This window comes from Mytilus californianus, unplaced genomic scaffold (assembly GCF_021869535.1).
Source record: "Mytilus californianus isolate M0D057914Y unplaced genomic scaffold, xbMytCali1.0.p SCAF_5, whole genome shotgun sequence".
Lineage (NCBI taxonomy): Eukaryota > Metazoa > Mollusca > Bivalvia > Mytilida > Mytilidae > Mytilus > Mytilus californianus.
This window is the reverse complement of record NW_026262701.1, coordinates 31854327-31867843: the sequence shown is the minus strand read 5'-3', so window position 1 is coordinate 31867843 and position 13517 is coordinate 31854327. Positions and strand designations below refer to the sequence as shown.

General features: G+C 32.2%; 2 protein-coding genes across 2 annotated transcripts; both read right to left on the bottom strand.

The window, feature by feature from the left end:
* Positions 1 to 1526: 1526 nt before the first annotated feature.
* On the bottom strand, positions 1527 to 7080 carry LOC127701622 (uncharacterized). The gene is made up of 5 exons (XM_052205601.1): positions 7010 to 7080; positions 4895 to 5003; positions 3803 to 3941; positions 3109 to 3219; positions 1527 to 1661 (listed from the first exon to the last, which is right to left on the bottom strand). The coding sequence occupies exons 2-5, from the start codon at positions 4988 to 4990 to the stop codon at positions 1534 to 1536; spliced, it is 474 nt and encodes a 157-aa protein (XP_052061561.1). The 5' UTR covers positions 4991 to 5003; positions 7010 to 7080; the 3' UTR covers positions 1527 to 1533.
* Positions 7081 to 7753: 673 nt separating this feature from the next.
* On the bottom strand, positions 7754 to 12449 carry LOC127701946 (uncharacterized). The gene is made up of 2 exons (XM_052205922.1): positions 11188 to 12449; positions 7754 to 7781 (listed from the first exon to the last, which is right to left on the bottom strand). Exons 1-2 carry the CDS (start codon positions 12447 to 12449, stop codon positions 7754 to 7756), a joined length of 1290 nt encoding a protein of 429 aa, XP_052061882.1.
* Positions 12450 to 13517: the final 1068 nt, after the last annotated feature.

Genomic DNA, 13517 nt, shown 5'->3' with positions numbered 1-13517 from the left:
GTTAGGGATACTTAGATTTTGATTTATGATAATTAATTGTCTCGTTGGTCATTTGAAAGCTGTTTGTGAAATTGATTTCTATTTTCTGTCTGGCGGTATTGTTATATAATATAATTCTGCTGATATTAAGTACTCAAGAGACGGTTTTGTCGAAAAAAAAGTGTTCTCTTTATACGTGATCTTCCCTTCGTTACAGAAGGTAAACGGAATTTAATATCGGGTATAAGATTTTACCATCTACAATCCATCTGTTTTTTTTTAGGATAAAATAAAAAGAACTGTATGTTCTGCATTCGATTTAATTTCCATCAGTGCCAAAAGTTTGGATAGACAAAGAGGAAGTAATCCACGGGGGGTTACGTTTAATTGGAAGAGGCTGGTTGTTCGTATTTTGTTTGTCGTCATTATAATTATTTCATTCATATTGACAACGACATAGACCGTTGCTAAATAAATTAATTTTAGGTACTACAAAATAGGTCGACTGGGATGACGGTCCGGAAATTAAGACTTACCACTAGAAGAATCTGTGGCAGTATTAATTGAATAAATTCACTTCTTGTCTGAATCTTGAGTTATTGAGTTTGATGACGACGAATACTTGCCGATAACAGATTTTTGTGTTGTAAAGCTGCAGTCTCATAGCTGTTGTCCAACATCTCTTATCCTTATAATGGTGGCGAGCTCTCCTCGAGTGATGACGTGCTAAGGTTTGATTGCCGACAGGTTTAAGCCACAAATTTTAATCTTATTCATATATTTATTATATTCATATCACATCAGCATGACTAGATCGACTGCTTTTCATTGAACATTCAAAAGACTACGTTTTAAAAGGGTAAGTTTTTTTATCAGCAAACCTCATTTTGCCTTTCAGCTGTTCCCTGTCGGTTGTTGGTTGAATGTTTGATATGCTCACAAAATCTCTTTATATTCATATGAATTGGACATTCTTTATTTTCATAAAAGAGAGGCGAAATATACCTAAGGGACATTCAAACTCATTAGTCGAAAATAAACTCACAACGGAAAAAAGAAAAAGACCAAACGACAAACAACAGTATACAAAACACACAAAGAAAACTAAAGACTGAGCAACACGAATCCCACCAAAAACTTGGGGTGGTCTCGGGTGCTCCAGAAGGGTAGGCAAGTCCTGCTCTACATGTGACAAGCCGTCGTAACATAATCCTTCGATTGATTAATTTACGTTCATGCCAAAACGATGGAAATGAGTAGGAATGATGTGTTGTATTGAATCTCTGATGTCATGCTGTGAGCTGATTTTTTCATTTCCAAATCTTATAATAACGTCCTTATTTAGATGTTGATTACAATTGTGGAGAAACATTGCTGAGACAGAAAAGTAATCTGTCGAGGAAAACCGACAATTGCCCTTATGTTTTATAGACTTTATTTGAAATACAAACCGTAAAACAACACAATTCTAATAAAAAATATAGATATTTTTTTTTTTATTTTCAAAATTAGACAAATCCTATTCTTTTAATACAAAGGAAGTGCTTTTCAAGATTATGATAATGTTGTGTTAGAATTCTTCATAAAGAAAGCCCATTTCTTTTGCTGCCATGGTTGCATTTTGTACCATCCAAATATAACACCAGTAGATGCAGTTGCAATCTTTTGTTTTACGATCATTCCTACAATATTTGAAATAAGAGTTAAGAAATAAGAAATAAACAGCATATTTTGCGTTAATCAGAATTTTTTATATTGAACGAACAAACTTCTTATATAAATATATATATCAACGGAACCAAGAATGAAATTAAGGTCATACAGCTTGAAACTAAGGAAAAAAATAATCTTAAAACTTTACCTATACTTTTTTAAATATGGGAAAACAAAACAAAGGAGTAAGTCCAGTAAGACCCCTTTTTGGCCCCAAATATAGCAGTTTTACAAAATTGTTAAAATGTAAACTTTTAGCTATTTATTGGAAAGAAAAATACTTCTGTTACATAAATATGGGCTGTTTTCGACAATACAATGCACATGTATCGGGTACTAGCATCATTAAGTCATGCTAAATTACTGAAATCTTCATAATTTTAGCATTTGAATTAATTTTTAGACGGTTTTTGTCTTAAATGGAAGTGGCCGCATTCGTGTTCATTCTAAATATTTAAATGTAAGTTGTATTTGATGATAATACATATCATTTATAAAGGTCGGGGATGAACACGAATGCGGCCACTTTCATTTTTGACAAAAACCATCTGAAAAGTGACATATTATGGCATAATTGATAGATTATTAATATTTAAGCCTGAATTTGAGCGTCTTTAGTGACTAAATCGGTCCAAATCTTTCAGATAAACTAATTGAATCTACTAAAGTAGACACTTGAGTGTTTAAAAAGTGTCCAAAATATTTCATCAGATGAACCTGAAATTTGAGGCCAAAATCGGCCCTTACTGGACCTACTCCTTTGCTGTACTTGGCAAGGATACTTATGATATTCTTTTCAGGAACTCTCAGAGTATAAATTTTGAAGAGCAAAAGAAGTATATTCCCTAATCTTTACTTATAAATCCGGTTTTGACCTCTTCGATTCTTGTTTTGTTTTATTGTGTTTCTGTTTCACTGATGTGTATTCCCTACATCGCTTTGAATTCTTACTCATCGGTAACGTTATTATAAAAAAGTTGCCTTGTTGTTTTAACCAGAAACTTTTCTTTTGCTTCAAAATTACTATAGTATACGAAGAAGGTTGTATGAACCTCCTTACATACAATCCTGTTATAAGAAGATGAAGTATGGCTACCTCTAAAACAATTACCCTATATAAAATAAAGTAATTGGAGAAATCAACATTTATTGATTTCATATAAATTTGTATTCCTCTTTTATGTATAATTTGTTTAGCATGGGAATAATAGTATTGGCTATACTTAATAAACTTGCTTCGTCCAGACTTGAAACTATGTGCCATGACGGAATATTTGCCTTGGACGTTTATATAAGCAACTACCAATAATTCATTATAGATGTGATTATTTTTTATTCTTTTCTGTTGTGGAATTATGGATTATGACAACAGATTGAATTTAATCAAAATCAGAAAAAAACTGGTATACTAGTTACCTTTTGGTACTGCACTAAAGCCTGAACATGTCTTAATGTTCAAGTCACGTGGATGGAGATATGTCTGGCGTGTGAAGATATAGGCAAATGTTGCTTCGTCACTGATTACTTCTGTTCATTTAAAAAAAAATTATAAGAACTATTAAGTGAATATTTCTCAAATTCGTGAACAAACGAATTAACAACATATAATACCACATTTTAAATATATATTTTTCTAAAGTATTTAAACGCCTAAAAAGTGTACAAAACAACACCAATAACAAAAAAAGAAAACTATAAATGTAATTATTTATAAATATTTCGGATAACAGATATCCTTCATCAGTATGATTATGATCATGGATGTCAAATGAATCATATCAATCTAAAGTTTTTTTTAAAGTATTTGTATATATAGATAAAGAAAAAAAGATTTTTATTTTTGCTTACATTTCTGTACAATTTGACAGAATGAACATGGAAAATATCAACTTATTTTCATGTAATAATAATAATATAAATAATAATAATTATAATAATAATAAAAGTTAACTTTACAAAAATAAAACATTCCGAAGTTTTGTAAACAATAAAAAGGCAACAAATCAATCAAAACAACTTCTAAACAAAAAGCAAGATGTTAATTAAAAAAAAAAAAAAAACAGACATATGATACTATGATTTCCCATTCCCATATCAATTAAAAACTCACTATCACTACTGATGCACTGGTGTTCGCCTTTCTCGGTTTTGGCTACTGTTTCCGACTTGATTTGCTTAAGGTTTTCTTGGTATTTAGTGATTTTACAGTCAGGAAGTTTTTCAGAAAATTCGTATTGAAGGTGAAATTCCTTTTAAAAAAAAATATAAGCAAACTACATTAATATAATTTTAGACATTAATATTCTATACAATATACATATCATGAGGGTCTGGAAGGAGTACAGCATAGAGAATAAAGGGTAAAAAGTGCAGTGTAGAGAAAAATAGGCTAAAAAATAAAGAAAAGAGAATAAATGGGTGTTGAAATATATCTCGCCGAGATTTTCTCCTGTTTTGTAGTAAGAACAAATGCATTTAACATTTTCTGACAATGCACGTATATTGGTTTTTTTTATCCTGCAATTTAACCCTTGCAATTTTACGCATAGCTTTTAATGCCAAATTTTGTTTGGTTCTTATAGAAATCAACATGAAGCAGAATAAAAAGGAGACTGCGTTGAAGGCCCATTTTTTTGGTCTTGGGCTGTTTTCTGCTCTTTGGTCGGGTTGTTGTCCCTTTGCCACATTCCCCGTTTCCATTCTCAATTCTATTCATTTGTTAAAGTACAAATAAAGCAAAAATTTATTTGCATTCCAATATTTTCAAAATAGTTGGCTGATTACAGGACTGGATAAAATACATTTTGTAATTGAAAAGGTCACTTTTCATAGTAACTATTTCTTCAAACGTCTTAATACATTTTATGTAAATCTAGATATCCATTTAAGTTACAACAAATCTTATCACACTAGATACTCCTCGATTAATAAGAATAGTTCAGTAGACTAGAACCTACAGCTAGCTCTAGTCTACTGAACTATTCTTATCAAAAGCTAGCTCTAGTCTACTGAACTGTTCTTATCAAATGAGGACTATACTTCCAGGAGGAGGAGCTTTCCATTTAGCTGTCAATCATGCATGCATGGCCATATCTGCTTATTGTCCCGTATTTCAGAGGCGTTTTACTTTAACTTCTTTCATAATTAAAAGAATCAAAAGCGCTTACGACTAAAAACTGGACTCATCGTAAAACATACGTACCTGTGGTAATACAAAACTGTATTTTGAACTAAGTGTATGGATGATGTTAGTAACAAAATTTTGGCTCTCAGTTTCTAGCTTTTGGATGTGCTGCATAATATCATGTGACCTGTGTAAACAAATATGCAAGTAATAATGGCGTGGCATGTACGGAAATTTAAACAAACTCTGTATTTTTTTTTTTAAACTGGATAGTGACTTTATTTACTTTTTGCACCAAAGCTACTGGTGATAAAATGATTAAAATGCGGGTTAAAACATTTAATAATTATTTTCCATAGGAAATAATTTTTTTCACACAATTATACAAGATGAGAAATATATCTTCTCAGTTTCTAGCTTTTGGATGTGCTGCATAATATCATGTGACCTGTGTAAACAAATATGCAAGTAATAGTTCAAAATGGCGTGGCATGTACGAAAATTTAAACAAACTTTGTATTTTTTTTTTAACTGGATAATGACTTTATTTACTTTTTGCACCAAAGGTACTGGTGATGAAATGATTAAAACGTGGGTTAAAACATTTTATAATTTTTTGCCATAGGAAATAATTTTTTTCACATAATTATACAAGATGAGAAATATATCATTCCTTTTTAATCATTCAGATATTTATATATATAATGTTTTAAATGCAAAACCAAAATGAAAAAAACTATGTCACTGAAATACAAATAATATATATCAGGCGGAAACCCAGTTCAAATTTGATTTTTATGGGGGGGGGGGGGGGGGGGGGGGGGGGGGGGGGAGGATGAAAAATTGTATCCTGCATTTTTTTTAGTTGTAATCTCGGTCCTGCCTTTTTATTTTTCACTTTATTCGGTCCTGCATTTTTTTATTAGTTTATCCTGACTTTATATACATAATTTGTCATCCTGCCTTTTTTTTTGCCAAGTTGCTCATCCTGCCTTTTTTTTTACTCAAAACTTCTGTCCTGCCTTTTTTTCAAATTTCATCCTAGCCCCCCCACCATAAAAATCAATTGGTAGCTCCCTTAAACAAAAGAAATGGAACTCTTTGTTAGAGAAGGTAAAACAGGTGAAGTTAGTAAATTTGAATTGTTTACATCTGTTTCTATGGGCTTTACAAAACAGTCGATTGTGGTAGGTGCAAATTCTCGTGGATCTTTTTTGTACATAAGCATAAATTCCGCCGAAAAAATTCAAAAGAAAGATAATTGATTCTTAAAGCATCAATTTGCATCTCTGCCCCCGGTGACAGTTTTTTTGGGAAAAAATTCCCATAATAGGCAATAATTTCATCGAAAAGAGAAAGTCGAGTACACCTTTTTAGGTTCAGGCATGTTTGAGATGACTATTCTGTCTTGAAAACGTATAAAAGAAAAATATTTGATACATCATCTCGCTTCACATTCTATTATTTTTATACATTTAGGCTGTAGATTGATACAAAAACATTAAAACTTTACAGTACTCAACGATGAAATATGGGTCAAGTGAAATACCTTTCTAATGAGTCATAACAACATAGTAGGCGTGTTCGAATAACATATTTTTTACTTAAAGTATATGACGACAAACTTTTCTGGTGGATCTTAAAAATGCATAACTTCAAAAAAAAACTTTTTTGTGTGTGTTAAATAGAGTAATTAGTCTTCAACCTCTGAAAATGTTTAGTCTGCCCTTCCACGAATATTAATTAGAATTTTTAAAAATATTTTTGAACTTTCGAAAATTCCCCCTGACAACCGATCAGACAACAGTTTTAAGTTGACCAAATGCATAAAAGTACATTATTAATAAAAGATGCTCAATAGCTAGTAAATACATTTGTCCTTTAAAATACAACCGTAATGATAATATGTGGATAAATTTATCGGTTTTCAAGAGCTAAATTGACAGCGCGTCATCACTACAATGGCTTCTATTTTTACGATTATAAAAATTAGGTGGCGTAATGGGGAGATAAGTTTGACGAAGTAGAATCCTGACTGATATTTTTTTTTAGATTATCAAAAAATAAAATGAAGCCTAACATTAAATAATTCCAACATATAACTTTGGCCATATTATTTATCGTATAATACCGATTTATAAAGAAACAATATCTATTGAAATGAAGTACCAGGTTAAAAGAAGACTGTTTTACCTTTCACTTGTGAAGGTTGACAAAACTCGCTTCAGAGAAGAAAGTCCACTCGATATCTTTTCTGTAAATCCGAATTTTAGACTATCTAAAATATGGCTTTCCAACTGTAAAGGAATTATTTATAACTTATTCGGATAATATATAATACTAATACAGTTTATTTTATCATAAAGTGTCATATATTGATTGAAATAATAAAATGTACAATACAGGCACCATCAGGTAAAACATTCAATCAACACCCAGCCTTAAAATTGACTTATAGGACATGAAAAAAATCTGCATTTAAACAATCACGTTATTTGAAGCATAAACATAAATAATTATAAAAAAAAAAGATTAAAGTTTAACCTTAGCATATTGATCACCTATTCAATAAAATACACTTGCAATTAATTTTGTTTTAAATCGCATTAACCTTAATGTCACGCCTCAAATGTCAAAAGTCTTCGACATAAAAAAATTTATTAAGAGACGTATATAGATGGGTTCCTAACTGTTCACGATTTTATCAAATTTTCCTATATATGTGTACCTGTCTAACTTTATCTTTGGCAACACTTTCGTCATGAAGCAAAGTCTGATATTTTCCAGCAGTCTCAGCAGCTTTCTCCATCTTACTCTCATATTTCTCTTGAAGAAAGTCAATGAAATCTCTTCGCAACCTTCCAGTTTGCAGCGAGAATGTGTCTGACTTTCTTACGAAGTAGATTCTTTGACCCATAAGTTTGTCTGCGGCTTCTGTCACTTTGTCGTTGATAATCCAACATTTCTGAAGAAAAAAAAAGAAAAAAACTATCCAATGATCAAATTTGTTGTCTTCAAAATTAAAACAATTGTGCATCACGTCTCTGCACTTCAATACCATTATGAATGCGAAGTTAGTTCGTCATCTGTTATTTGAAATCAATATCCAACAAGCTAGCATTCAAATTTTCCTAGTCAAAAGTAATAAAAAATTGAGATTTTGATAGGATTCAAAACTTTATATTAATAATCATATCTGAAATAGCATATGTAAATAAACAGATTAATCTTTTGTCTGACCACTACAGAATCGAGATTTTGTGTGACCACTACAGAATCGAGACTGATTCTATTCTATTGTTAAAGTGAAGACAAACTATAATTTAAAGAGGCAATTGTAATTTGTGTTAGGGTTAATATTCAAGAACAATGAGCATTTACCATAGTCTGTATGGGTCACAAAAATTTGTCAAAATACGACTAAAAATTTCGCTCATACATTATAGTCTTGGAAGATAATAGGGTAGATAGGGTGTCTTCCTCCATCTTGGATTTTGAAATACCAGAAAATAATCGGTCTAGACCTTTAATAAAATGTGCAAATTTTGAGAGAAGTGGGTAATTCATGTGTATGAATTTTCATATTAATATAGAAAATGACATGTTTTATTATATTTATGGTTGTATTTTACAAAAAACAGAATACTTTTGTTTGGTTCAATTTTTTCCAACTTTGCCACATAAGGGGAGGCAACTGAAATGCAAGGGCAGATAATTCAGATAAAATTACTTTTACAATAGAATGTGTTAGGAATTTATCTATTTTATTATGTAGCATGAAAACGGGCCCGGTGACCCCAATTTTGACATCCCTACTAAATATCAATATTGTTCTCGTTATTTTACCTTTTGTTGTTTCTGAAGTTCCTGATAAACTTCCTTGTGTTCCTCTATCAATTTCTTTAGATCTTGTACCTCTTTGTATTCTCTTACATGTTTATACCGCTCGTGGCATTTGTTCTCCGTTAAACTGAAATTCAACAGAACTGTATTGGAATACAAATAAGATGAAGTTCGATTGCTAAATCATACCCTAAATTACCAAAGAATTCACTTGAACACAGAGATTACTATCAGGTTCTGTTTATCAATGGGCCAAGTGAGCTTTTCTCATCACTTAATCAGAGCAAAATAAAACCAAACTTGGCGTAAATCATCCTTAGGGTATCTTGTTTAAAAAATGTATCCGATGACCATCAATCAAGATGGCCGCCATGGCTAAAAATAGAACATGGGGGTAAAATGCAGTTTTTGGCTTATAACTCTGAAACTATCTTTTTTAGCATTTATGAAATGACAGGAATGAAAATGTTCATCCGGTGAGGATCTGTCTGCCCTGAAATTTACAAACGCATCAGACAAACTGTTGTTGGGTTGCTGCCCCTGAATTGGTAATTTTAAGGAAATTTTTCAGTTTTTGGTTATTATCTGAATATTATAATAGATAGAGATAAACTGTAAACAGCAAAATTGTTCAACAAAGTAAGATCTACAATAAGTCAAACATGACCAAAATTGTTAATTGACCCCATAAGGAGTTATTGCCCTTTAAAGTCAATTTTTCACAATTTTTCGTAAATTTTTGTTATATTTTGCAAAAATCTTCTCCTTTGAAACTACTTGGCCAAATTAAACCAAGCATGACCTAAATCATTCTTAGGGTATGTAGTTTAAAAAAATGTATCCGATGACCCCGCCCATCAACCAAGATGGCCGCCATGGCTTAAAAAAGAACATGGGGGTAAAATTCAGTTTTGCTGATATCTCTGAAACTAAAGCATTTAGAGACAATCAGACATGGAGGTAAAAATGTTCATCCGGTCAAGATCTATCTGCCCTGAAACCTTCAGACGCATCAAACAACCCGTTGTTGGGCTGCTGCCCCTTAATTGGTAATTTTAAGGAAATTTTGCAGTTTTTGGTTATTATCTTGAATATTATAATAGATAGAGATAAACTGTAAATAGCTAAACACTCATTCTCAAGTTAAGGTGGCTAAGGCATATGCTTAAATCAATTATAATAAAGGTTACAAAATTACATTAAAACCTTTCATACATTATACCTAAATAAACCTGTTAATCAAAACTGCTATTCTTTTCTACTCACAAACATGGATAAAAAATTTACCAGCTCTTAGTTTTGGCGCCTTTAATGTCCAATTTTTGACAAAATATTTACGTGATCTGCAACTGACTGTTTTAAACATATTAAATAAAGCCAATGCTCATCAAAATACTTCAAAATATTGAGTTGTCTAAATAGAACAACAGTTTTGACTTTCAAATTCACTTCTGATTACCATGGTCCGAAATTCATATGACCGAATCAGCCAAATCAAAACTGGGTCCGTTTTTAAACTGTAGCTGTTCCTTTTACTCTATAAAATCACTTTCTTTGATTTATTTTTTTTCTCTGTTCAATGCATTGTAAGCAAACAATTTATGGCTGATACCTTTTTTTGAATAATTGCAATGAAATATGAAAAAGGTTTTCCCAAAGAAATGTTGGCATGGTAGATATTTTAAACTTTTCATAGACCTGTGTAAAGGTAACGTAAATATAAATAATCTAACTTATAAAATTTTAATCCGAAATTCTGACTTGAAACATTGAAAGTTTTTTTAATGAATGTACAACGAATTTATCAACTCAGACATTTGTCTACCATCAAATAAGAGACAAAAATTTCAAATTTTTAATTGGTAACGTAAATATCAAAATGCAAAGATTATGCATCAAACATGTTAAACAATTCAACAAATATGTTTTATTTATTTGTGTTCATTTCATGAGCTTCAAAGTTGTTCTCAATTCTAGTTCTGTCCTCTGGGCTTATTTTCCAAAAGCGTTTGCTCTTGCCGGAAGGCTCTAGATGATCAAGTTTATAGAAGACGTCTGATTTTTTGCACCATATCGTGTCAGGTGAAGTTGGCCACCTAAACATAGCTTTCGCTCTTTCGAGAAAGGTAACCTGTACATCTTCGTCGTCCATATCTAAAATTTTCCCGATGTACCACTGACCTTCATAAACACATACAATAAAGTCATCCACTGACACTTCTACTATTATTATTTCATGATAATCTTCATTTTGGATCTCATTACTTTCTTGCAATTCGTTTTGTGTGACTGTTTCTTCTGTGTGACTGTTATGATTTGTGTTACCTTCATATGTCTGTCTATTCCAGGATTCACAGAATTTCCCTTTCAAGCATGTGTCACAGTAGCATGAGGTTTCTCTGGTGCAAAGTTCGGCCGTCTGTAAGTCATAGGCTACAGCATGAAACTTCATTGTTCCTTTAATTGGCTTCAGCTTTAGTTTATTTAGTTGGTCGAGCTTCTTCTTGCAATCTTCTTTTTTTACAAACAAAAACTTCACTTCTTTCATGTTTGAAGTTATAGACCAATCAAGAAATTCTTTTGGATCTTGAATAACAACTGCTCCTCTCTTCACTGCTTCGTCAGCCATTCTTTTGATTGTTCCACCAAGACCGTCGCAAGGTCCCTTGCCATGCCCAGCCTCAAAATAATTCCAACGGGCCTGAATTCCATAAACTGATGAATGATTTGCAACGAGGTCAAAAATGGTTTTATTGCGGTATTGGTTTGATGGACTATCCGTCCAGTAGTGGACAAACTCGACATTTGGACAGATTTCCTTCAAGACTGGAACTAAAGAATCAAGAAATTTGCACACTGTACTGGTACAATGAGAAAGTTCATCAGAAATTATTGCGATGCTTTTGTGTTCTAATTTTGATTGGCCACGGAAATATACAACTACTGGGTGTATGGTGACTGGGGTTTGGTTCCAATAGGCACTCTGTACCTCTGCAAGAGACTTACACGAATAGTTCTCTGCAAAGTCCATTTGGACTAAAATTTCTTTCTCTTTAAGGCTATCTTTAAGTGTTTTGATTTCTCTATATTGACACCGTACTCTGTCAACGTGACTTGCAAACTGATTCATTTCAACTTTCATCATCTCTATAAATTCATTCTTCTCTACTGTATTTTCTATAATCTTCATTTTCTTTTTATCTTCAACAGCGACTTGTTTCCATACTCGATAAGCCACTCGATTTTCTAGCAGCTGGTCCATAGAACGCTCTATTTCAAGACTTTGACCTATTAAGTGTTCAGGATTTTCTCTTACGAAAATGTTGTATTTCTTAAGTGTCTGACACTTGAGGGCCATATTCTGATGTTTTATACATAGGCAGGATGTTCGGGATATGAACTTTGCTGTTAAGATATGGCGTGGACGTAAACGACAAAAGGTTGCCAACGAAATTTTCACTTGAGGGTTTTCTACAGAAAATTTCTTATGTAGATCAGCAAGATAATTTGTTAGAATAATTGTTTGCTTCTTTTCTCCCTTCGAAATCTTAATTGCATCCCCTTTTCCTGGTTGCATGCGACTATTATCTTCTCTGCTCATGAAATCTTCAACATCTAAAGCAAGCTGTTTGACTGCACAAATACGTCTGTCTGGTCTTACCCGCTTTGTGGACACTTTTGTCAAAGTCTTTCTACATATACCAGTTCCTTTACTTATAGCAAGATTGAGTCTGTATTTCTTTGACAACTTTCCAGACACTAGTCTAGCTATGGACTGTCTCTCATACATGGACGAAGTTGAAGCTCTTGCTTCTGAAATTTCGTGCAACACCACATTCTTCAACATTAACTTTCGCTTTACCCTCTCTCTTCTTCTGGGTGTCAAATTTAATTCTCTCAGTTCTAATTCAGTTTTGCTGTTAGGTGTACAAGGTTCAGATGGCCTTCTAGTTCCGGAATTAATCTTAGTGCTGAGCCTTTTCAGTTGTCTGGACTTTGCTTTTAATTTTTTCAGAAGCTTTTCCTTTTCTACTTTCAAAAGCTTCATTGCACCATGGGCTCTAGCTAAAGCTCTTGTATTTTTCTTTTTTCCTCCTTTCCTCCTTCCAACAAGTGGCAACTTTACCACCAATGGGCTACCTATACTTTCATAACCACTGCTTTCTGTAACAGATTCATTCAAAACCATTGCTGCTGCATTTCTTTTGCGTCTATGTGTTTGGTTGTGGACTTTTGCTCTTTCGTTTCTTTTTTTTCTTTCCTTAGTTGGCAATTCAGCTGCTGGAACATAGTATTTAATCACCCTGGCTGATTCTTTCTTTAAATAATTCTTTCCCTCTTTCAATTTCTTTCTCTCTCTGTACTCTTTTTGGATTTGACTTCGTGACTTAGCCATGTATACCTGCAAAAGGAGTACATTTTGCATCAAACTGAACTATAATGTTCCAGTTTTATGTTAATTTAGTGATATCAAAATATGAACTATATTAGCAAACACTTTGTTTTGAAAGAAGATAGGAATAATAAGAAGTCTAGTTAGGTAAACATAATGTATGTTATAATAATGTAATAAAAAATTTACCTTTAAGCAATATAATAAAATTTTGATATTTACGTTACAATTAGACCCAAAGGCAGATTAGTTGTAGTAATTGGTAAACTTGTATGTATTGTTTTTTGTTCATTTTGTTATCTTGATATAGCATAATATAAATGTTGAGATGCATTTTTAGCACGTTTTATTGATTTGATTGCTTAATTAATGGTGAAATTCCACGACAATTCTAGCATTACTACGCATCTTTTTAATGCAGCTACAGTAGAAAAACATTCATTTCTATGAATTTTAACCACTGAA

Excerpts from the sequence above, each read along its gene's own strand:
- LOC127701946 (XM_052205922.1), bottom strand. The coding sequence starts at position 12,449 with ATGTATGAGAGACAGTCCATAGCTAGACTAGTGTCTGGAAAGTTGTCA. Across the intron at positions 7,782-11,187 it reads ATGAAAGAAGTGAAGTTTTT|AAATGTTGGATTATCAACGA; the intron begins GTTTGTAAAAAA and ends TTTTTTCTTCAG.
- LOC127701622 (XM_052205601.1), bottom strand. The coding sequence starts at position 4,990 with ATGCAGCACATCCAAAAGCTAGAAACTGAGAGCCAAAATTTTGTTACT. Across the intron at positions 3,220-3,802 it reads CCAGTGCATCAGTAGTGATA|AAGTAATCAGTGACGAAGCA; the intron begins GTGAGTTTTTAA and ends TTAAATGAACAG. Across the intron at positions 1,662-3,108 it reads CTTTAGTGCAGTACCAAAAG|GAATGATCGTAAAACAAAAG; the intron begins GTAACTAGTATA and ends CAAATATTGTAG.